At 46.4% G+C, this 24923-nt stretch overlaps 1 protein-coding gene across 2 annotated transcripts in view; it reads left to right on the forward strand.

Moving 5' to 3' along the window:
* SH3GL3 (SH3 domain containing GRB2 like 3, endophilin A3) overlaps window positions 1–21797 on the forward strand; it is a 128465-nt gene extending 106668 nt beyond the window's left edge. For both annotated transcript variants that reach the window (XM_040642872.1, XM_040642873.1), the window contains one exon: window positions 20450–21797. In XM_040642872.1, the coding sequence (XP_040498806.1) occupies window positions 20450–20655 (206 nt within the window). In that variant the 3' untranslated portion in view covers window positions 20656–21797. The remainder of the gene's footprint in view (window positions 1–20449) is intronic.
* Window positions 21798–24923: the final 3126 nt, after the last annotated feature.

The raw sequence follows: 24923 nt of genomic DNA on the forward strand, positions 1-24923 counted from the left end.
GTTAGTCCTCTAACGTTGGTCTTTTTTCAAAGCTCTTTGGGCTGTTCTGGTAGCTTTTCTGTGTGAATTTTAGGATTAGTTTTTCAATTTCTACAAAAGAAATCATGCTCAGATTTTGATTTGGTTGAGGTCGAATCTGTAAATCAATTTGGTGGGGATTTACAGCTTAACGATACGGAGTCTTCCCGTCTTAAACACAGTCTACTTTATTTTCCACTTCAGTTTTCTTAATTTCTCTCTGCCATGTTTTGCTGTTTTCAGCAGATAACTCTTATACATTTTTAGATCAGTCTCTTCATATTTTTCATATGACTTTAAACATCATTTTTACAAAATTTTAGTGACCAATTTTTTATTGCTGATGTGTAGACATACAGTTGATTTTTATATATTGGTCTTGTGTCCTGCCATGTTGCTAAATTCACTTATTAGTTTCAGCAGTTTTTTGTTTTTTTTTTATAGATCCTGTAGTTTTTCTGTGTAGATGATCATGTCATCTACAAGTAAAGATTTACTGGATGTTAGGATGCCTTTTATTTGTTTTTCTTGCCTTTTTGCACCTGCTAAAACCTCCAGTATATTGTTGAATAGAATAGTTGGTGTGGACATGCTTGCCTAGTTCTTGATGTAAGAGGGGTAGGATTCAGTATCTCATAGTTAAGTATGATGGTAGCTATAGGTTTTTCATAGATGCCTTCTATCAGATTGAATTCCTTTCCATAGTTTGCTGAGAGTTTTTACTAGGAATGCATTTTTTTGGCATCGATGGGAATGATAATATGTTTTTTTGTTTTAGTTTGTTAACATGGTGAGTTATGTTAAATTAATTAAAGCAATCTTATATTCATGGGATAAACCCTTTGTGAGAAAGGTTTTTTTTTTTAAATAAACTTAATTTTAGAATAGTTTTAGATCTGTAGTAAAGTTGCAGCATTCCTATATGCCCAAAACTGTTCCCTTATTATTTTTTTCCTTATTATTAACATCTTATGAGTTTGGTACATCCAATGAACCTGTATTGATACATTATTATTAACTAAAGTGTGTATTTTATTCAGATTTCCTTAGTCTTTACCTAATGCCCTTTTTCTGTCCCAACATCCCATCCAAGACACTGCATTACATTTAGTCATAATATCTGCTCAGACTCCTCTTGGCTGTGATGGTTTCTAAGACTTTCTTTGTTTTTAAGAGCTCCGCAGCTTTGGGGAGTAGTATTCAGGTATTTTGTAGAATGTCCCTCAATTGAGATTTGTCTGATACTTTTTTCATAGTGAGACTGGGGATATGGAATCGGAAGACCACAGAGGCCAAGTGCTGTTCTCAGGGTATCAACATGAATTATTATTATTGATGTTAATTTTAGTCGATGCCTTTGCTGACCTCCTGGTTGAGGCAGCGTTTGTCAGCTTTCTCTGTTACTCTTTTAAATAAATGTTTCCCTGTGCAAAGGTTTTTAACTACATGCGAGGCTTTGAGGTTATCTGTTTCTTCTTGAGTGAGCTTTGGTAGTTTGTGTCTTTCATGGCATTTGTCCATTTCATCTGAGTTGCCAGATTTATTGGCATAAAGTTGTTCATATATTCCCTTATTTTCCTTGTAAGATCTGCAGACCTTGTCGTGATGCCACTGCTCTCTTTTCTGATAGAAAATTTGTGTCTTCTCTCTGCATATAGATGCATCAATCTTACTGCTCTTCTCAAGGAACTAGTTTTCTCTTCCATCGGTTCTCTATTGCTTGCTGTTTTCTAGCTCGTTGAGTTGCACTTCGATCTTTAGTATTTTGTTTCTTCTTTGGATTTCATTTGCTCTTCTTCGTATCATTTCTTAAGGCAGAAGCTGAGGCAGAAGCAGTTCTCCCATCCTAATCCGTGTGTTTGGCTGGTTTTTCCCTCGAGCTACCACGTTAGCAACGCCCCGTAGATCTTGGTATGTTGTCTTCGTTTTCATGCTCCTCAAGATACTTTCTCGTTTCACTTCCGATGTCCTCTTTAACCCATGGTTTATTCTGAGGTATGTTATTTAGTTTCCACATATTTGGGGTATTTTCCATAGCTTTCTGTTTTAGATTTCCAATTAATTCCATTTTGCTTGGATAACATACTCTGTATGACTTGTACTCTTTAAAATTTTTTGAAACTTTCTTTTTATGGCCCAGAATACGATCCATCTTAGTAAATGTTCTTCACTTGAAATTCATGTGTATTCTATCCTTGTTGGGTGAAGGGTTCTACAAATGCCAATTTGGTCAAATTATTTGATAACATAGTTCAAATAACCTGTACTTTGTGGATATTTTGTCTAGTCTTTTATATTAAGTTTCGAGCAGGGGGTATTTCGGTCTCTGACTGTAATTGTGGAGTTGTCTCTTCCTCTTGGCAATTCTAGCAGAATTATGGGAAGATTGGTTATATTCCCCTCCCCTTCCTTTGTTCTCATTGACCCTTTAAATCTGATCACTCATACTGTTTTTAATGATGGGAAAATTTTTTTAATGCTTTAAATATCCTGCTTTATTCTCTCTGATTTTTTCTTTTTAATATCCTATTAGATGTTGAAACTTTTGTCTCGTTCTGTTTGGCTCATCTTTTCCCTCTTGCTTTCTAGATAGCTGTTCTTTTTACTTTGTCCTCTGAGAAAATTTCACCTTGTGTATTTCCTTCCTTGTACCCATTCATTTATTTAGTCCATCGATTGAATTTCTTTTCCCAGTTGAATGAACTTAAAATAATACAAATTTATTGTCTGTCTTATAGTTCTGGAGGTTGGAAGTCCTAAAACCAAGGTGTTGCTGTTCCTTCGAGAGGCTTTAGGGAAGACTGTTACCTTATCTCTTCCCCCTTCTAGAGGCTGCCTGTGTTCTTTGGCTTGTGGCCCCTCGTTCCATGTTCAAAGCCAGCAGTGGGCCATCTTCCAAGCTGTCTGACTTCTGCTTGCATTGTCATACCTCCTTTTCTGACTCTCAGCCTCTTGCCTTCCTCTTCTAAGGTCCCTTGTGATTACATTGTGATAAAATTGGGCCCACCCACGTCGTTCACAGTTATCTTTCCATCTCAAGATCTATAATTTAATCACATCTGCAGATCCCCTTCTGCCACGTAAAGAAGGAATCCAAAGGTTCTAGGATGTGGACATCTGGGGGTGGGGTGGAGAGATGGCTGTTACTCTGCTTATCACACCAGTAGTCAAATTTTTAAATTTTAACATGTAATTTGATAAATAATTAGATTCTTCACTTCCCTCTAAGAATATTAATCATTCTTTCTATGAGTGTGTCTTATGGCTGCCCACCTTCCATGGTTGTGAGGGAATAAGGGATGCTCTGCTGAGTGAGGGGCATTGGTTTCTGGTTTTCTGGGTGTTTGCATCCTCACTGCCCCGACTTTCTAGTTCAGGTCCCTGCCCTCATGCCTCCTTCCTGGAGGCAGATGCCTGGGCTCCCAGGCGCTTGGTGCAGACCCAGGATGGGAGGACTCACCGGGCCGCTCTTTTCCCAGAATGCCAGTCGGTCGTCCAGCTTCCAGTGCACACTGACTCTGGGCTTTGGGCGTCCTCAGCACCCACTTCTGGAGCAGCCCTCTTCGAGAACCATTCTGGGCTTCAATCTTCCATCTGCCGCACAGCGATTCCCCACATTCTTCACGATTTCTGGTCTGCCACCAGTGTTCATTCTTGTTTCCCAGCATCACTTGGAAATTTTAAAAATACCTATCTTATGGTTGATGGTAATTCGAGATTGAAAGGAAGTCTGTGCTCTTGTGCTCCGTCTGTGGCGTCAGCGCCAGCCTCCCTCGGGTCATTCAGTGCGTGTGTCCCTCTGGACGCGTCTCTCTGCTGTTTGTCGCCCAAGGTGGCTTTGGATGCCAAGTGGCTGTAGACGTAAAGAACTTTGAACTGCATCATAAGACAATTATTCTTTTCTCAATTGTTTTTTTTATTATTCTGCTTTCAAGGAGATAAAGCCAGAATTTTGGACTGGAATATTTTTAATGTCAGGTTTTAGCAGAGAAGATAAGCCTTGGCTTAAAAGCCTTTTGCAGGCAAGAGTACCCAGCTTGAATTTAATAAAATTGCCTATTTTGGGGCATCTGGGTGGCCCAGTCAGTTAAGCATCTAACTCTTGATTTCGGCTCAGGTGATGTCAGGGTGGAGGGATCGAGTCCCCTATCTGGCTCCGCACTGGGCATGGAGTCTGCTTGAGGATTCTCTCTCTGCCTCTGTCCGTCCCCTGCTCACTCTCTCTTGCTCTCTCTCTCTCTCAAAAAAATTGTGTATTTTTCATCCTAATTAGTCTCCTGGTTACAGTGTCTATGGCATGGAGCACTAATTTTCAATTTACATCTTTGATGTAACATTTCATTTAAAGTTATTTGAATAAAATTGATTTCATTAAAATATTACCAAGCACACACTCAGGCATAGTACTCTGGAGAGTTCTTTTGTATCGTGTTAGGGTAATACGTGTGTCCCACTGGACGCATCTCTGCTGTTTGTCGCCCAAGGTGGCTTTGGGCTCCAAATGGCTATAGACCCTTCAAGGCTAAAGAACCTTGAATCATAAGAAAATTATGACGTCAGTTACTTTTTTTAAGACCTCGACGTGCAACCAGTGCTCCACAGAATAGGACTTTCTCACTCATGCAGCAGTCTGTGATGTGTGGTGCTCCCAGTGTCTGTGGAGTCACTCAGGCCTGGGCTGATGACAGCTCCGCCAGCTTCATCATGTGGCTTCGGTACTGTCCTAGCTGTCGCCATGCCAGCCAGTGGGAAGAGGAGAAAGAACAGCAATCCAGGCTAGATGTGTCCTCTTAAGCCAGTGAGACAAGAGTGACACTCTCCCAAGCCAGGGATGAGAACTGAATCGGAGGACCGTGGGCGGTGGCCGAGCTGGGAAGCAGCCTCTAGCTGGGCAGCCACTCCAGGGCCAGTGGGAGATGCACAGCAGGTGCTAGTCCCCAGCAAGATGGAATTCTGCGAGACAGGAATTGCAAGGACCCCTAGCCATGGTTAGACCCTGGCTCTGCTCTCTGGAGGGTGCAAGGGGACCTCCCTTGGCCTCTGTCCCCTAGGTCCCTAGATTTGCCTGCTTGGGAGTCCTTCATATCTTCCATGTCTTCACTTCATGTTGGAGGAAATAGGCTTTGGAAAGCTGCGCCCTGGAGGCCTTGAGGGTCAAGGGATGGCTCAAGGGATGCAGATGTGTTCAGATTAGGCTTGTGCTTCCTTTCACACCCGGTGCCTTCAGAAACACACTGAGCTTCCAGTCTCTAGCTCCTGGGCTCGTAACCGCACCCAAGGTCCCGTCCTTCGAGGGAGCTCTTAAGGCCACCTTCTTTCTTCCTCTTATCTTGCCTTCCTTAACTTAGGGAGGCCACCTCGAGGCCGTCTCAATCAGTGGGTGAGTGGGAGTGGGGAGGCAATGCCTTTAATTTAATCTTTGCTGCAGAACCGGGGCTGTCATTTGGTTTAGGAAGTCTCAGAATGATTTGGAATAACAGCCTGCTTGTCTTCAGTTCTTTGGGACAGAGAAGCAATTAGGTTTTCTTAGTGTGCGGGGACCCCACCGCTGATCTTCCTCTCTTCCCTTGTATCTTTGCTTACAAACCAGGCAGTTCTTGTCTTTCCTACAGTACTTTGCCGGATGCACCAAGGAGCAGCTCATGTACAACAAGCTTTTCTCTTTGGAGCTACTGTATGCGATATGCTTTCAAAGTTATCCTAGGCAAAAGCTTCACCGAAGGTTTTGCCATGACCTAATGAGGGTCACCGGCTTTCACACATGTTCCACCTGCTCCTTCTTCATCACTGGCTGCCCACCGAGTCAGCACCCCAAACTTGATGGTGAGAGCACCCCACTCCTGGCACTAGGTTGTGTTAGGGAGGAATAGTTAATGTTCCACAGAGACTCCAGAAAACAGTGGTTCAAAAGGTAGAAATTAAGAATGGGAGTCCAGGCTAGAGATTCCTCCTCAGGAAATGAGCCCCAACTGGCTCACTCGCTTCCGCTCCCAGCCTGGCAAGAGCAGAGTCTGACGCTCACACCTGGCTGCAAAGGCTGGGGCAGGGGGAGGTAAGCCGGAGAGCCACATCCGACCTGTGTGCATATTCCCGGGGAAGAAAGCAAGCGTGGGTTTTGGTGGTTAGCTTGTGGCTTCTACCACTGACATCTACGTTTGTTGAGGAAGAAAACATCTGTTCTGTCTCTCACTGACCTCTCTGTAGGGTCCCACATAATTCATTTCCGTTAGAGTGTGGCCCCACGCCCATGCCCACACTGCTGGGGGGAATGCATATTAAAGTAAGTTAGGAGTTGGCAGATGTCTTGTGTCGGGGGTCAAGTGGTAAATCCTTTAGGCTTCGTGGGTTCTGTCGTAGGCGTCGGACTCGGTTAGAGTGGGAAGCAGCCGTAGACAATTTGAAAATGAATGGGCAAGTCTGTGTTCCACTAAAACATTATTTGGCCTGCGGGCCGTAGGTTACGGAGCCCTGGGGTGACTCACTGGGAAATCAATTTAGCAGTATCTATCAAAATTAATAAAAATGTTTATGCATTCTCAGTGGCTTCATTCCCGGAAATGTATCTGGAGGAAATAATTTAAGCAATAGCCCATTCATCCATCTGTTACGGCACTGTCTAGAGACATGAAAAGTCAGAAGTGAAAATAACCCAATGACCAGTGTTTGTTTATATGTATTTGTCAATAGTAGGATACTCGTTAAGGAGATAAGGGTACATCAAGTGGACTATTATGCAGCTATTCAAATGCGTTAATATGGACATTATGGAGAAACATAAAAATGTTTATGGTATGATAGTTGAGTGGAAGAAAGACACCAAGTTGTAAGTATATGGCGAGGACAGTTTTGCAAATCAACATTTGCGTGTAGACCAAGTTAAAGGGTAGTAGGATTATGGGCAATATTTTCCCATTTTCAAGATATTCTTTAATATTTGAATGAAAAATGTATTTAAGAAGGGAAAATTGATGGCCCTTGAAGAAAAGTATACTTCCTTCTTTAAAGAAATTGTGCACCACATTTTATTCCCTGTTTTCCCCTGGCCCCCGGGAAGCTCAGTGCCGGACGTGAAGGTTGAGCACAGGGACCGCGGCCATGGCTGCAGCTGCCTCTCGCGCCCCTCCTCCCCTTCCACCAGGCTGCAGTGCATCCTCGTTTGCTTGGGACAGGCCCAGGTAAACTATCCCGAGACAGTCCTGTGTCTGTCGCTTTAGTTTAGTTTTTAATAATGCCCCCCTTTTTCTCTCAAAAGTTCTCTTTGTTTGGATGAAAATCTATTGTTTCCCTGGTGTTTGTGGCTTGGCTTTTCGACTTCTGGTCCAGAAACACTATATTCTGAACGTGTGTATTATTGTAAGCCACTTCAAAATTTCTGTTTGGAAAGAAGCTGGATATAAAAACAAACTAAGTAAAAACTTTGAAAATGCGTCCAACCCCAGGCTGCCCATCACTCGCCCTCCCCGCGCTCTACCGTATCTGAGTGAAAGACAGCTAGCAGACCCCGGGACCGAGGGTCCAGCTCGCAGGCTGCCCTGCTCTCATCTGCTAGGAGGGAAGACTCAGCTCTCCTTTGATAAAGGGTGTCCTTGTCTCCCGGTAGCGATGCTAACTTTGACCTCTCAGCCTGGCAGTGTGGAAAGTGAGGTACTCTATGACAGCGGAGAAGTATTTTAACTAAAGGATCACTTAAGGGCATAAGGACATAGCATTTGAGTGCCAAAGATATGCCAGGTATATATTATTTGATGGTATAAATCCATTTCATGGCCATAACAATATTGTAAGGAAGTGGTGCTCGTAGAAAATAAAACAGTAACAAATAATAATGTAACATACAGCAGTTACACTTACTGAGTACTTACTATGGGTCAGCTTATGTACTAAATACTTCCTACACATTTCTCATTCTGTTACTATGCCCATTTTACAGATGAGTAAGTAGAGGCTCAGAGGGGTTGAGTGAGATTTTCTGAAGGCCACAGAGGCAGAAAGTAGCAGAGCTGGACCCTTTACCTTCTAGATTTTTCACTTTATGTCCTTAAGAAGGAATACTGGGGGAACATTTAAAATGTACAAGAGCTTTGGGAATGATTTATTTCCAAGATTCTTGATCACAGGGAATCCTCAGCCAGCAAGTGGTTGCAAAGGGAGTCTGTTGTATGCCTCTGACTTGGAAGAAGAAAATGCTGATAGGACAGTGAGTTCTTTGGCTTTGTCATCCAGACTGTGCATGTCCGTGCTTTTGTCCCCTCCTTCTTGGCCAGTAGCTAGGTCCCTGGCCACATTAAGTTGTTAGAAGAGCGGTGGTCAGCCAGAGATCACAGATGTACAAAGACGCTCCTCGGAAGGCTCGGCGTCCAATAGCCGGGTCTCCACTGTGCCCTCCCCAGCTGCCTCTCTGAAATTGCCCTTGGCCGTAGCTTTAGCCCCCGACTCCAGCATCGGGCTGTGCTGATTCGTGGGTGGAATTTTCGAGTGTAAAGGGGTCCTGTACTGTTTGTTTCTGGGGCACAGTTTCAAAAGAAAATGGCATTTTATAGCCTGTATTAATGGGAAATTACTTTCCATTAGGATTCTGAATGATTTGCACATAATGTTTATAAAGTGAAGGAAAAATGTCAAGCATTTCACTAACAATTTAAAGCAAAGCTCACAGGACTGTGCCAGGAACGCATTCCAAGAACATTTTCTTCATCATTTCTTTCTAAAGAAACAGAAAAGAGGGAGATGGAAGGATGCAGGTCAATTAGGCAGAATCCATCGTGGGACTGAGATGGAATCTTCGGTAATACATTTCTCGCTGCCTAGGAGAATGAATAAGTGAGCCAGGAGCCCGGGGGGGGGGTGGCGGGGGAAGTCACATCTTGAGATGATGGATTGCAGCAGAACCAAGTTCAGCCCTGGCTTGGAGGAAGCACAGCCCGTCCAAGCCCATGCGCGTGGGGTCACGATGCTTCATCAGCACGTGCTGCCCCTGTGTCCCCAAAGAGACGACAGGGCCAAGAAAAGTCCCCAAAATGTGTGCCTGCCTCATTCCCAGAAAATCCTCCGTTTTGAAGAAAATAGTATAGGAGTTTGCAACCTGGGCTCACGTGTCTTCCTCGCCCCGGCTCATGCGTATCAGGCCCCATGTTGTCACTTACGGATTTAGAAAAAGTATACTTTGCATTTTTTATCAACTCCTTTATTTATGAGGTTTTTATGTTTCCCCCATTGAAGTTCTTAAAGGGGGCGCCGCTTATGTAATCACAACTTAGGGCTAACACGCTCCAGCCTGAGATCGACTTGGAAAATATGGAAGGCCGAGGGCAGTGAACACGTGTGGTTCCAAGTGCACGCTACGGGCGTTCAGAGCGAGGCAAATAAATCTCTCAGACGGTTTCTAGGAAGACATTCTCACTCCCTCCAGGTATAAAAGAGACTTTTATAAAGTTCTTGACGCTGCTAAGGGGGCTCGGAAGTAATGTCTAGAGTCTGAGTCGTTCCCCTCGTCGGAGCAAAAGTCTCTGGGATTACATTAGAAAATAAACATTGATTCAAAAGTCAAGTGTGAAGTTCGAAACTTGAAGAAGACGAGCACTTAGCAAATAGAAATAAATGCTTTTTTTTTTTTTAACTTAAACTTCCAAAGAGGAGACGGAAATTTCCACTCAGCAGTGACTGATGATTGCTCAGTGGGCAGGTTGTTTCTTGCTTTTTCTTCTTTCCTTCCCATACTTCTCTTGTTTGTTTTGTTATCACTGCCCCCCCATACACATTTCTGTACATTATCAGCAGGGGGCCGGTCAGCGCCATGGCCAGGAGAAATAAACAAGGAAACAGGGGTCCTGCAGTATAGCTCAGAATCTGGCTCTCACTTGCTGCGTGACTTTGGGTGAGTTTCTTAACCTCTCTGGGCGGATTTGAGCTTGCCCCTAAATGAAGCGATAGGATTGAGCACATTGCAGGTTTCTTCCCCTCTCAATGCCATGGCTGCTGTAGTTCTGTTTTATGAGTACTTAACATTCTTAAAAACTTGAGAAGTGTACAGATGGAACATTTTCTATGTTCTCTGTTTAAAAAAATATTTCTTTAAAATGATGAAATCTGAGCTAGGATTCTAATTGTTGATCATTAGCCACAGATTCAGGAAAGGGGAAGAGTCCTCCTCTTATCTTTCATCCCAAGGAAGCTTTAGAAGGAAAGTCTTTCTCACTGCAGGGAACAGTTTCCAGTCATTCTTCTAAACCTTTCTAAACCGTCTGTAGAAAGAGTTTTCGGAAAGCTGTAAGAGGTAACTTCTAATTTAGTGGTGGGAATTTTAATACTACTTGGCTGAAATGATGGCATGATGATATTATCTCAAATGCCACCTATTTAAAATTTTTGATATTCTGCAATGATGACGCATTTGGTCTTTAAGGCTAAAATTTAAAGTGCTATTGTCTAAATCTTGATATAGGTACTTAGGTTTTTAAAAAATAGTGTAGAAGTTGATTGTTTCCAGGGATGACACAGAAGGCAGCTACAGGGTAATCCCGGGGGACTTCATTGTTGAGTCCGTGGGAATGACCCCCCCCCCCCCCCCCGCAGGAGTAGTCCCGTGGGTGTGGCCTCAGCTGCAAACCCTAATGCCAGTTATGGGGAGGAGAGACACGGGAAGTGTAAGAAAACAGTGCTGGGCCAGACCAGGCACCAGATGGCGACACCAGGCCTCCAGGACAGGTGCACAAAGGGAGAGGTGAGCCTGTAGCCAAGTGCCCAATACTTGCCCCGTCCAAAGGGGGCGCCGGTGTCAGGAGTAGCTGTTTGTCGTCTAAGAATATGGGCCCAGAAGAGCCGGCCTTTCTGATTTTTCAAGACAAGCCAGAAATCATGTATTTGTTCACATGCAGTCTCCTGATTTTTAAAATATTGGTAACTAAGCCACACTGTACGAAGCAAGGAGTAGGCCAAACAGAACACACCTGCGAGCGTGAACTCCATGCCAGCGGCCAGGAAGCCACCTCTGGTTAAGGCCCCCCTGTGTCTAATGCTCGGAGAGGCAAAGGCAGCCCACAAACACAGGACCTGATGGTCCCAGGCAGCTTCTGAGATAACATCTCGGGACAAGCGGGGCTGGGCAAGGTGGAGGGACAACCCTCACTGCTCACACCCATCTCCTGTCCCGTGTAAGTTGTGGAGGGCTGGAATTAAGGTTAAAACAAATCACACATGCTTATTTTTATAGATTGCAGTATAATGATTAAGCTTGAGTTCCCCTGACGAGTGTTTCAACAAATCACGTCTCCTGTGGGTACATACAGCGTTCTTATTTCTAGAAAGACAGTTCATAGACTTTCACTAGACTTTTCTTAGTAATTTACTACTTAACTTGTCTTAGCTTGGGCGGCTAACAGAATACCACCGACCAGGGGGCTCGAACAATGAACACTTATTTCTCCCCGTGCTGGGGCTGAGAGGTCCAAGATGAGGGTGCCGCCAGATTCCGCATCTGGTGAGGGTCCGCTTCCTGGTTTATGGGTAGCTGTCTTCTTGCTGTGTCCCTAAACGGTGGCATTGTCCCATTCACGGGGGTCCACTCTCATGACCTAATCACCTCCCCAAAGCCCCACATACCACCGCACTGCGGATTAGGGCTTCGACGTTGGAATTCGGAGGGGATGCAGACATTCAATCCATAGCATTAACCACAGATTAAGGCATAAAATTTGCAGGTAAGAAAATCAGGGCCCAGGGGTGACATAATCCAGAGCTTGAAACCAGGGATCTGAAGTTCCCGTGTAGTTTATTACCAATGGACAAAAATAGCATGTTCGAGATGGTGAACAAAATGGTTTTTGTGGTATTTATTACAGTTCTACACCAGCGCTGTGTCTGGGTCAGTTAGAGGGAAAGTATTTCACTTCCAAAGAATTTTTCTGTGAGTGCTTGAGATTTTAGATTGGGAAAAGAGAAATTATGATTTGAAGCAAAAATGTTCGTGCAAATTCAGAGGAGATGGTATCGCATAGGTTGAGCGGGGTGCCTGGCCGGGAGGACATACACACTCATTGAGTGTTTGAGAGGAGTCTGACCGGGAATAAACTCGAAAGTTTGAAACCTGCTCTGTGCCCCAGCGTGTTGAGAGGTGAACTACCCCATCATCCGATGGCACAGGCCCAGCCAGATAGCAGGGCCATCTTGGCGTGCAGCCAAACCTCCAGAGGGAGGCTTGGGTCCCATTCCCAATGGGGGGGTAACTCCACCCATTGACAGGAAGCCTCCTCTCTGCTGCAGCAGCCCCATGGGTAGCACTGGGGATAAGGAAACACCATGGAACTTCCAGACTTCAGACCAGAAAGTGGACAGAATGTGAGCCTACCTGGCCCAGACGGGTGTCACCTGCAGGCCTCACCATTAGATGGGCTGTGGGGTCACAGGGAGGCCCAGATCCTGGCTCTCACTCCCTCCCTCTGGATCTCAGTTTCATCCTCGAGAGAACGGGAATTATGACCCTGACCGCACAGGGCTGTTCTGAGATCACGTCAGTCAGAGGTGCGGGGCACGCACGGTGCTCATCGCAGAGCAAGAGGCACCCCCCCCTCGGTGGCAGTTCGAGTTACCTAACTGGTTATCTGATTTCTTAGCCTACAGCAGACTGGAAGCAGCAGATTAGAAGGGCCGAGGGACTGCTTCGGGAAGGCCCACTGACGGCAGGAAAGTGACAGGTCGCAGCCCGGAGACAAGGGAGGCAAGAGAAAGACTAAAAAATAAAAAGCAGGAACACAAAGTCAGAAGGCACAGCAGTCTGGGGCATTTACTAAAAGACAAAGAGCCTTCCTCAGGTCAGTAGCTTCTGGTAGACGCCATACCTTGTTCCCTGATAGGCACGCATGTCGACAACAGTCGTATGAATCACTTCTCTCTCTGTCCCCTTTTCCTTCCAAAAAAAATAGGAGTGGGGGAGTGAGGGGGTGTCGTAGCTTGCCTTTCAGCGGGGGCGCTCTGCCCGGAGCCCAGGGACTGGAATCCTCAGAGTCAGGGCCGGCAGAGAAGAGCAAGCAGGGGGCTCTTCTGAGGGTCTAAAAGGGACCCGAGTTTAAGACCAGCAAAAGAGTGGCAAGGTTTTCCTGCTACCCAGAGAAGGATGCCCCCTGCCACACTGACCACTCCCTGCCTCTCCCCATCCACGGCAGTCAGCGCCAGGAGGAGAAATCCAGCCCTGGAGAACGGGCCCCCAGATCCTGGCACGTGGCGGGGGGGGCACAGGGGCAGACCAGGCTGCAGAAACGCCAGGCCCATTGGATGCCACGTCCACTCTGGTGGCGCATCCGCCACCCGGTGTCGACTCCTGTGTTTGCTTTTTTTTTAATTGGAGCCTGAGCTGCTCACTTTGAAGCAGAAGCTCAGGCAGAAAAAAACAGGACTGAGAATAAGTACCCAAAGAACATCCTTTGGTGGGACCAGGGAGGGATTTAGGGGCGAACGCTCCCAAAGAGCATTCCAGGGCCTGGGCGCCCCCCAGAGCATGCCAAGCTGAGGACTCACAGGCTCACCAAGCCCAGCTGATAGACCCTACCCCCCTGCCCTCACGCCCCCCGCCCCAGCTTGGGGTTGACTCAGAAACTGAGTGGGGATAAACTCACAAGCTAACGATTTTCAGATCAAGAGCAGACTCTGGACCCAGATGGAGGTCCCGTCTCAGCACCGTTGCTGAATTGCTTTGAACCTCTGTGTGCCTTAATTTCTCCATCAGACTGGGGGGAATAATGGTGCCAAAGTAAATCCGCTGATGTCAGTGAGGCACTTAGAATAGTGTCCTGGCACCAAGGGTTCTGATGTCATCCCCGTTGCTGACGGGGGCTGAGGACCGTGGGACCACCACGGGAATGCGACGGGCTGGGTGGGCATCTGTGTGAGTGAGCAGCCCTCTGCATCGGGGACTTGGGGAAGCAGAAGGTGGGGTGCGGAAGGGCACTCCCCAGAATTATAGTGGTGTTAAAGTAATAAGAGGGGACCCAGGATTGGTAGGAACCGGGCCATATTATTGCCAAGAGGGAAGGGAACGCATTTTCGGGAGAATGTGATTTCTCTACCTACTGTGCATTCCCGATGTAGTCTGTACTCACCAGCCACCTTGAAACTCTTGGGTTATGGCCTCCTTTGTTTCTTTTTTCCTCCTAATGGTGTGGATCAGAACTTGAATAATAAATATTTAACAGGGACCCTCCCTTTTCTCTGTTAAAATAATCTTTGTTTCGTTGCTTTAACAAGGAAGACTGTTTTTCCCACCTCTGCTCTCATGTGACGTGAAGCCAGGTCTCAGGAGTAAGAGAAAATAAACATGGGCCACGCGGCCAGGGCAGGTGGGCGGAGGCAGCGTCCTTGCTGGGCGGCCCGGGCCGGGGCTGGGGGTGTCCGCCGCCCGCCAGACAGCACGCGCCTCCACGTCAGCCGGCGAGGTGCATGTGAGGTCAGGGAGCAGTGCTGCGAGACCCCAGGGGGCGAGAGGAATGAGCTGTCCCCAAAGATGAACACTGGGTAGGACCCGTCTTTGCTTATGGGATGGTTTCAGCAAAGGTGCTGGCGTCCGGTCGTGGTCAGCGGGGCCTGCAGGCCCGGTGCAGGTGCTGGTGTCTCTTGGGCATGGAATAGCCCCGCTGAGGAAATGCTGCCCGTTCTGCCGGCCCTGTGGGCTCCCTCCATGCTGACTCTCAGCCCTCTTTGTGCAGAGGGAAGCTTCCTACACGATCACTTCGGTGGGCAGGAACTCTTTCTCCTCAAGCGAACTGAACTTGCTTATAAGTCTCCATTTAGACCGGTGGCGGAAACAAGTTAATCTTTTTTCCATTTCTACTGTTGGCCAAAAAAAAAAAAAAAAAAAAAAATCTTTTTTCCATCTCTTCTAACGGTGGAAAAAAACATAATCTTGCCATTTCAAGGTAACTCTTTTAATAGAAAGTAGACTATCCATTTATTACTTGGTCAGTTTAGGACTTAAACCCAGTCAGTTCCGTTGAGAGTCCCTGTTAGAGCTGTTGGTCTTTCTCACGGACCCTCTCCTCCGCACGCCTCTCCCCCAAGATGTTGCCCAGATGCCAGGGGATGTTCCCCAGACGTCATGGTGGCAGGCGAGCCCCTTGGTCTGGGCTGAACAGCTCACACAGAGATAACTTGTCCCTCCAGGCCCAGGCCCGGCTCCGTGGTCCAAGCCTCTGACTCTGGATTGTGGGGTCTCTGCATCCTGTGTGTCTGTCGCGGGCCATCTCTGATCCAGCTGCCCCCCCCCCCAGCACCTCCTCACTTCCTGGGGGGACTGGAGATTTGTTCAGAGGTCATGGGGAGCCAGGAGTGGCTCCCTCAGACCCTTCCCTGCATAATTACACCTCCCCACCATGTTGGTTGAGAGCAGTAAGGGGACCTGCCTTCTCCCAGAGTTCCAGTGGGAAGTGGGGCCTAAGAACCCCTCACCCCCACCAGGGTAGAATAAGGGGAGCATTTCAACCTTCTTGCCCACCTTCTTCTCTCTCCAGCTCCTTCCCTGCCTCTGGAAAGAGCTTGTATGTCTTCTCGGATGGCAGGAAGCAGCCCTTCCCTCTCTACGGCTTGTAACAAAATCTCCATGCTCTGAGTTCTTCAGATCCTGGTTCTTGGGACTCCAGAAGTCAGCCTATCTGGCTGTCTGTCTCTCTCTGCCTCTTAAGTCTCATAAAAGCCTACCTGGCTCTGGCATTGGCATGAAAGCCTGTAAACCTTGGCTTTCACACCAGTTTGCAGCTGAAATGGCATGATTTTGGAACCTAGAAGTTGTAACATTGACTGCATTGTTCATGTCCCTAAAGTAAGGGAGGCCACAGCTCTTGGGCTGAAGGCCCCCGACAGCAGAAATGACCCAGCTCGGCAAACGCACCGGACAGTAGTCCAGAATATCGCCCTGCTGCTTGTGTAGTCCCGGCAGCCAGCCCGAGCTCCGGGCGGTGTGCATTTCCCTGGCGTCTGCGCTGTCCGAACTGCGTTCGCTGCTGGGGGCCGTGCAGAGGTGGCTGGAGAGCCAGGTGCTCACGCCTTACCTGAGTCAGGGACTGTGGCCTGCATCATTACGCCACCCCACCGCCTCTCAGGAGAGACGCCATGTTTTGGGTTCATTTGCTGATGGAGTGTGATATGAGTGCTGGATGCTTTCCAGCCCTCAGAAAATCAAAGTGGGCAGCGTGGCAATGGTCGCTTGCCTAGAATAAATGAAGTGAGAAGTGAGTAATGTGTCTTTTCCCCGATTTGTTCAGTGTGCGTGCCGGGAGTGCACACATGTGCGCAAGTAGCTGGTGGTTGGGGTAAGTGCATGCCTGCCATTCAGCATTTAGTTCAGTCACTGCAGGTAGCTTGCAGAGTCAGCGGGAGGAAAAAAATATATATAGTTAGATCCGTAGTCAGCGTGATAGCCCATAAAATGTCTTGGCAACCCTTAGCGGCGTCACAGATCATGTAGGAGGTGACATCAGCAGGATAGATCCCAGGCTGGGAGCCCTGGTGTCTGGTTCTGGCTTTGCCATTAGCCTGGGGGCAGGCTGCTGTGACCTCTTGGAGGTATCCCTGCCTCTTCTTCAAGAAGAGAACGGTCCATGGAAGACCACCAAATAGCCCTCTAGCACTAACGTTTTGTGTTCACGGAAATGCTTTCCAAGACGACCATGTGGTTTGGCACCTGACTCTGTCTCCCTCTTCAGTGCGCCCGGAATGCAAGACATGCTGAAAGGATAGTAATCACTTTTATAGACCACATTAAAACAGGTATTCATTAATAAAGTTGACTTTGACTCAACGGCCCAGGTTGGCATGGATTTTCAGTGCCCCAATGCGCCCAGCGAGGCATTGCATTTCCAAAGGAAAATGGAAAGTTCTGCACGCTAAACACTCAGTTTCCCAATGCTCTGAAGCCACTGAATGCGATACTGTTCAAATTCAAGATAATGAACTGGACCTCTGTGTCGAAGTCTTTCCACGGCCATCGTCAGGACAAAAGGAATATACAAAGTTGGGGTGGGATGGAAGTGTGTCGTGGAAGGAGCCATCCAAATGCTAGAAACATCACGTACATGCTAGACACTACAGTGCATGTGGATTTCGATTCTAAGGCTGATCTTCCTGTAAGTCACCACATGGGAAGGAGCTTCCTCTCTGGAGAGGGAGAAGTGGGTCCCCTTCCCTTTCCCTACCAGCTGAAACTCCTCGACACTCCCAAGCTCTGGTTGAAGAAAGTGGAGGGGAAGGGAAGACTGTTAGGCGGGTGGTTTGCAGACTCCCTTGGACATTGGAGACACCTGTGAAATTTTAAATATCCCGAGGTCCAGGTCCCACCGCCAGCACTTCTGATCTAATTGGCCTGGGGTTCCACTAAGTGCATGAGCTCTTCAGTATGCTGCCGTGTTGACAGCCACGGTGACAGGAAGGCCGTGGGGCCACCTCAGCCCCACTGGGGAACTTCACTGGTGAACAGCCTGCAGGCGAAGGAGTGCTTGGCTCCCACTCCCACCTGGTGTGGACGGAGTGCTGGAAGATCAGGAGTGGGGCTGGCACAGACGGAGGGCCGCCCCGTCCGTCAGAGACACAAGCGGGCCTCACGCAGTGATTAGCTGCCCAAGTTAGAGGGGCTTCTCATTTGACCAACCATAGCAATACCCAAATTTATATTCTCTTTATGTGCACATTAAAGATCTGGTGAGGAAGGAACATAATCTCTAGCAGGGCTTGTTTCAACTCTCAATTAAAGTCAGAGAGCGAGAAGGAAGAATGTTTCATAATATCAGAAAAAGGAAATGAGAACAGAAAGCATAAAATAGGATGGCAGAGGTGAGATGACATACATGGATATTTCAGTCCTGTGTGGGGATTAAGCTCTTCTTAAAGGACAGGGACCGTGAACCTGGCACAGTCTTGCCCGGGGACGCTGCCTCCCACCTTTGCAGACCTCACTCTGCTGGTGTGACGACAGAAACGGGCCATGAGGTAGACAGGGGGCGTGGTTTTTGTGGGGTGGGGCTTGGCTTCCTTCCAGCTCCATCTTCCCGGGGACAGTCACTTCTGCTGTGGACCCACCAGTGGTCCATGCCCTTGACCTCTCTGGGTCGGACATCACCTCCCCTGGCTAGGGCAGCCTCTCTGCTCCTGCCACGCCTGGGTCCTGGGATCGAGCCCCGTGTTGGGCTCCATGCTAGGTCGGGAGTCTGCTTGAGGACTCTCTCTGTCCTTCTGCCTCTCCCCCTGCCTGTGCAAATAAATAAATACATCTTTGAAAAAAAATATTCTAAAACTAATCTTAATATTAAAGAAAATCCAGTTAAAATCAAAATGAGACTTTTTAAAAGTAATCTCTGTGCCCAGTTCGAGCTTAAACTCACCACCCTGAAATCGAGAGTTGTATGCTCTACCGACTGAGGCAGCCAGGTACCCCCCAAAATGAAATTTTTATGGGGGGAACTCAATACATTGATACTGAAGTTTACCTGGTGGGGTGATTTCATGAGAACAGGATATGAGGAACTTACCTTATTAGTTATTAACACTTACTTTAAAGCTGTAATATTTCAGATGATACGTTGTTACAGTTACCCACATGGATCAGTGGAAAAAATAGAAAATCCTGAAATACGTCCAAGTGCACATGATCATTAATTAAACGACGAAGATAAAAGTAGTACTGAAGTCAGTAGAGGAAGAATGGGGCCTTTAATAAGTTGTCTTGAGATAACTGTTTCAGCATCGTCAAAAATAATGCCTCTATTTGCCAAAATTTAACAGAATTAAGAGTAAAAATTTTCACATAAAAATTAAATCATTCTTGGGGTGAATTTAGTTGAATATGTATATATGAATGTGGGGGAGAAACTGGGGATGGAAAGGTTGATGAGCTTGACTGTGCTGATTAAACTTTCTTTCTGTGTTCTGTATGTGCCCCAGAAACCCCCTTCCCTGCCCCGTCCCCAGGACATCCTCCCAAAACAAATGGAAGAAAACATGATAAATATACAAAGCATTTATAACATTTTATAAGGGGCTCCTTAAACTTTAAAGACAAAAAACAATAGACAAATAAATTGATAGTAAATGTTAAAAGTCTTGGAAAAATTTATGTCCTATGAATAGCAAACTCCCTTCTGAAATTTACCTCCAGGTATTGATTGTGCATGTTTGTAAATAAACATGTATTAGGATATGTTTCAAGGAGTTACCTAGGAAAGCCAAGAGAGAACAAAAGAAAAAGAAGAAAGGAAGAGAGAGAGAGAGAAGGGAAGGAAGGACCTTATCTATCCAACAATATAGGAGGCGGGCTAAAGAAACTGTATCATACTGATGGAGTCGACAGCTGGTCAGCAATTAAAGGTATTCTGGAAAGAGAGTCACACTAATATGTATAGGAATGTTCTTTTATGAAAAGAATATATTTATGTAAATACATACAGAGAGATATTCATCAAGACATCTGGAAGCTTCTCTTCCAAAATGTTAATTTAACGTTGGTTATGTCTGGATTAGTGGGTTACAGCTGACTTCTCAATTTTACATACTTTTCTCCTTCCTCCCTCCCTCCTTCCACTTCTCCTTCCTCCCTCCCTCCTTCCCCCTCTCCTTCCCCCCCTCTCCTTCCTCCCCTCCTTCCTCCCTCACTCTTTCGCCCTCCCCTCCCCTCTCCTCCCCTCTCTCCCTCCTTCCACCTCTCCTTCCTCCCTCTCTCCTTCCCCCTCTCCTTCCCCCTCACTCTTTCGCCCTCTCCTCTCCTCCCCTCCCTCCCTTCTTCCTTCCTTCCCTCTCCTTCCTTCCCTCCTTCCCTCCTCTCTCCCTTTATTACCATTGCCATGTTTTAGTTTTGAAATTAAAAAATAACTATTTGAAAAATGTTATTCTGAGAACGTCTAGCTTCACACAGTAAGCCCAGCATGTCAGGCTGGTCTGTGAATGGTCTGCCCATCCTCTCCCATGTCACACCGTGCCTCATTCCAGCTCCTGGTCACTAGCTCTGGGACGATGTCCCGACCACCCAGGCCTTTCCTGCCTCCTCCTTCTCTGAGCTTCTGAGCTATAAGTGATTCTCCAGCTCGTCTGTGTCCTTAAATGTCATACACACCTTGTGCAGTGTAAGCTTGCTGAAGGCAGGGGTTGGGCCTTGCAATTCTCTGTCTCCCCCGGGCTCCAGGCAGAGGGGAGGAGCTGCTTTCAGGGAGGTGGGCTGGGCCAGCCTCCACCGCATGGGAGTACTGAAGGGAAAAGCCATGGACCCGGGAGGTCAGCTGGGGCATCCTCTGGCTGGGGGCAGCTGGGACAGACACTGCGAGCCCAGCACCCGAGAGCGGGGCCGAGCCAGCCTTGGGGGGAGGAAGGCGGGGGCCTGCTGTTCACGACCTCTCCAGCTCCCCACTCCTCCAAGGATAATGTGTCATGTTAATCCGTACTTTTTGTCTCCATATGATGTGGACAGGTTCTAATGTTCCCATGGACCAGCCCTGCTGTCGTGGTCTCTATGATTTTGAGCCCGAAAACCAAGGAGAACTAGGATTTAAAGAAGGGGACATCATTGCATTAACCAATCAGATAGATGAAAACTGGTATGAAGGGATGCTACACGGGGCGTCTGGATTCTTCCCCATTAATTATGTTGAAGTGATCGTGCCTTTACCTCAGTAAATGTGTAACTCACTTTGGACACGCTTTCATAACCGAAATGAATTCACGCCAGTGCTCTCAGTGTGGTGGTCTGTGACATCTGTTCTTTGACCAACTTAATGACTTTTGTATGTGCGTTCTCTTTATAATGTATTTTGTATCCGTTTCATTTGTATAAATGATTTTCTTGTATTAGCTACATGAAACTGTAGTTTTCTTCTTCTTCTTCTTCTTTTTTTGCTTATTGGCCTAAAAGTCATTGGTTAAATAAATGTCTGTGCTGCTTGTTGGTAAAAATAAATCGCAGTCCTGTCCGTGAATTGCGCGTTGATAGCCCTCAGCCGCAGCGGAATGCAAATTTTGAAACTTAAAAAAACGCTAAATATTTTGTTTCCTGACATTACTGATGTCATCTGGTCTTTCCTTATGTTTTAGTGACCTGTGAGCCGTCCAATAAATATGACACCATGTTGGCAGAAGGCCTTGCTTATTCTTAATGTTGAATGGAGTTGTAAGCGCGCTGTTCCCCCGAGCCCCATGGCTGACCCGGGGTCCCAGTGGATGCATGGGTGCTTCTTCCTGAGTCGGCAGGTCTGAGAGTGGGCGTTCACTGTCCCCCGATTCAAACACAGCACACCGTCCTTCCAGTTCCGGGATAGGAGACTCTTCCATGTACTGTCGAGTTGATTTATAAGAGAGCCGCTGCTGCCCAGTATTGGGTGGGTTTTCACGCAGGTCCTGTGGGCATGCTCGGGGGTGGGGAAGCAGGGTCAGGAGTTGGGCTGAGGGCATGGTAACAAGATCGCCTGGGTTAGGAGAACCAGCCCCTGGCCTCGCTCAGAGGTTGATCTGGGGGGAGTGCCACCAGCACTCATCACATAGGGGTCGGGTATCCTTTCTCCTTCGCAGAGAAGGAGACTCAACGGACGGCTTGCCCAGGATCGAACAGCCTGTGGTGTGAGAGGCAGAGTTTGAACTGCACCCCACAGCCTACTGAGGTGTGCCCACTCAAGTCACCGGGGTACACCTTGCTTTTCACTGACATTAGTAACAAATGCCTAGCGGCCAGGTTGGTTCAAGGGGACCAAAACCAGACTTCTCAGTCCTCTGGGTCCTTGGTACATCAGTAAAGTCACAACGACATCCTGGATATTTTTCCCCCTTTCTTTTCCCACCAGCTCCCTTCCCCGACATGTTCTCTAAAGCAGTTGTATATATAGTGTCCATAGTAAAATAATAATAATGACTAACATTTATTGAGTGCTTACTGTATGCCAGGTGCTACTGCAAGCATTTAAATGAATAAACTCAATCCTCATAACAACCCATTTTGCAGATAAGAGAGCTGAGACGCAGCAAGGCTAAGTAATCTGTCCACAGTCACACGGTCATGGAATGCCAGAGCTGGGCTCCTGAGCTAGGTGGTCTCCCTTCCGCACCTGTGTTCTTCACCTCCCTCCCACACCACCTCTCGTTCTGTGTTTGCCCCACGCTTTTTATACGCCCTCAGCTTTCCGTCTCCAGCTGCCATACGTGAAATTTATCAAAGAGAGGAGAAGCCCAGGGCTATTCTCAATGCCTATACTATGCTTCCGTATTTTGTTTGGGAAATAAACTAGTTGCAGTTAATGAGTTAATAAACAGTAATTGCAGTAACTGCAGTTAGCTATAACTGCTGTCATAGACTGTAGGGGTTGTGAGGTTTCAGTAAATGGCTCGCCTCTTTCCCTCGTGAGTTCTAAATAAACTGGGGCATTAGTCAAGGGTTAAAACAGGTAAGAGCCAGTATGTAACCTGCATTGTAAAAGGCTGTGTCAGAATACGTAGCTTAGAATGAGAGCAAAAGCATCTGCTAACAGAGCCCCAAAGGGATCAGACCTACCTAGTCCAGTCCGGGACGAGGACGACTGTTGTCGTCACCTGCTCTTACTTACGGACAGAGCCTGTAACACCGAGCTTACCGCATGGCTGCCAAAGGTCAACAATGCACATTGCCTGCAGGCAGGCCAGCTTCCAAGGAGGGGCTGTGAGACTTGTGCCCAGTTCCCAACCCAAACTCACAAGCAAGGTAACTCAGCTAGGTGGGACTTTTCGGAGAAAATCCCACCTCATAGAAACTGGGAGAATGAGGAAAAGGTATTTCTGTCTGGGGAATGAAAATGAGCACAGTTCAAAGAAGACTCAAGTTATCAGAAGCCCAGACAGTCCTATATAAAAGGGAAAATGGAGTATTTATAAGAAATATCCTTTATAACAGTTTTTAAAATGAGTTTTTAACCATGCAATAAGGCAAGGAAAAGAAAAAAAGGGCCTAAAGATTGAAAAGCAAGAAATAAAACTATCTTTATTTGCAGAAAACAACTGAATATGTAGGAAATTCTTAAAGAATGTACAAAAAAAATCTAGAACTAACACATATATACTAATATATATACTAGTAGATATTTATATACTGCAAATTTATCAAGATCATGAGATAGCATGCAAAAATAATGTTTCTATATATTGGAAACAATTATTAAATGTTAGATTTAATGTAATAATGAAAAAATGTTATTTATAAGAGCAGCAGAAAGTACAAAATACTTAGGAAGTATTTGAACAGAAGATATCCAAGACCTTGACACTGAGAACTACACAACTTTGCATATAAAAATCAAAGACCCAAAAAAATGGACAGAGATATTAACATTGTTAAAATGTCTGTTCTCAGGGCACCTGGGTAGGTCAGTCGGTTAAGCGTCTGACTCTTGTTTTCAGCTCAGGTCATGATCTCAGGGTCATGGGATTGAGCCCCGCATTGGGCTCTGTGCTGGGAATGGAGTCTGGGATTCTCTCCCTCCCTCTCTCTCCCTCTCCTTCTGTCCCTCCCCCGGCTCATGCTCTCCCTCCGTCTCTCTCTCTCTCTCAAATAAATAAATCTTTAAAAAAAAGAAGAAGAACACGTGGGAAAATGTCTTCATAACCTGGAAGTGGGCATAATTTCTTAAGACACAAAAAAGCACTAACGCCAAAAAAACAAAATTGATAAATTAGACTTCATTAAAATTAATTTCTGTGGTACCTGGGTGGCTCAGTCAGTTAAATGTCTGACTGTTGATCTCAGCTCAGGTCTTAATCTCACGGTCATGAGTTTGAGCCCTGCTTTGGTTCTCCACACTGGGCATGGAGCCTCCTAAAAAAAAAAAAAAATTAAAAATTTCTGCTCATCTAAGAACACCATTTAAAAAAAATAATAAAAAGACCAATCACGGATGGAAGTATTCACAATACATACATGGAGGAAAATAGTCACAATACATCTATCTCCAACTACAGACCTGCGTGCAGAATATGTAATTCTCACAAGTCAATACTCAGTTAAAAACGGCCCAAAGATTTGCAGAGACACTTCACAAAAGAGGGTATACAAATACCCAGTAAGTGCGTGAAAAGGTACTCAATATCATTAGTTCTTTTCAGGGACTGGCCCTTGGGTGGTACTGATTATAGCGTACTGAATACGGTATATTCCCAGAGACATTGGCAAGTGTGGGGCCTAGGGCTAAGACACTGACAACCTAATTTGTAGCAAATAGGTTCGAGTGATCATTACTGAACAAGAAACAGTAGTTTAGAGCTGCATACCTACAGGAAAATAGGCAATGGGCGTGGATGGTTGTGTCCTTGTAAATATCTGCCCAAGGTTATAGCATCCATAGACAAGAACGAAGCCATCAAAGATACGCTGAGTGACAGAATAGTCCAGAACATGGAAGAAACTCCTGCCGAAATCCACGGCATGGGAGCAGGACCAGAAATTGAGTAGACGTATATTTAGGATATTAAGAAAGGTAGGGTGGAAGGGAAATGGGGAGAAAAGGCACAATTGGATTAGTTCACAGTGTCCTACATGGAAGTTCACTTCTGCTTGAGAGGGAGGACGGTAGATCAGGATGGGTCCAAGGTACGTGGATTGGGGCTCACCGGGATGTCTTGTGAATTTGTGACATGCTGAATGAGAGAGCCAGCTTGGCCTCAGTCCCACCTGTTCATGAAACCACTGGGTCTGGGCTGAGGGACACCTGCTGGTGTGGGCAACACTGCACATGCCAATGGCTGGACACCGGCTTTAACCTCACCTCATGTTGGTTATACTTTTGACCTCTCAAAAAACCCTGTAATACGCTGTTGGCCTAACCGAAACATACTGGAGAGAGGAGAAGCCTGGGTTATTTGCCTCTTGTCATTCCTCAGTCTATAGGAAAAGCCCTTTCTGCTAGAGATGGTTAGGCACTTAGAAATCAGTG

The sequence above is a fragment of the Ursus maritimus genome, unplaced genomic scaffold (assembly GCF_017311325.1).
Source record: "Ursus maritimus isolate PB19 unplaced genomic scaffold, ASM1731132v1 scaffold_27, whole genome shotgun sequence".
Lineage (NCBI taxonomy): Eukaryota > Metazoa > Chordata > Mammalia > Carnivora > Ursidae > Ursus > Ursus maritimus.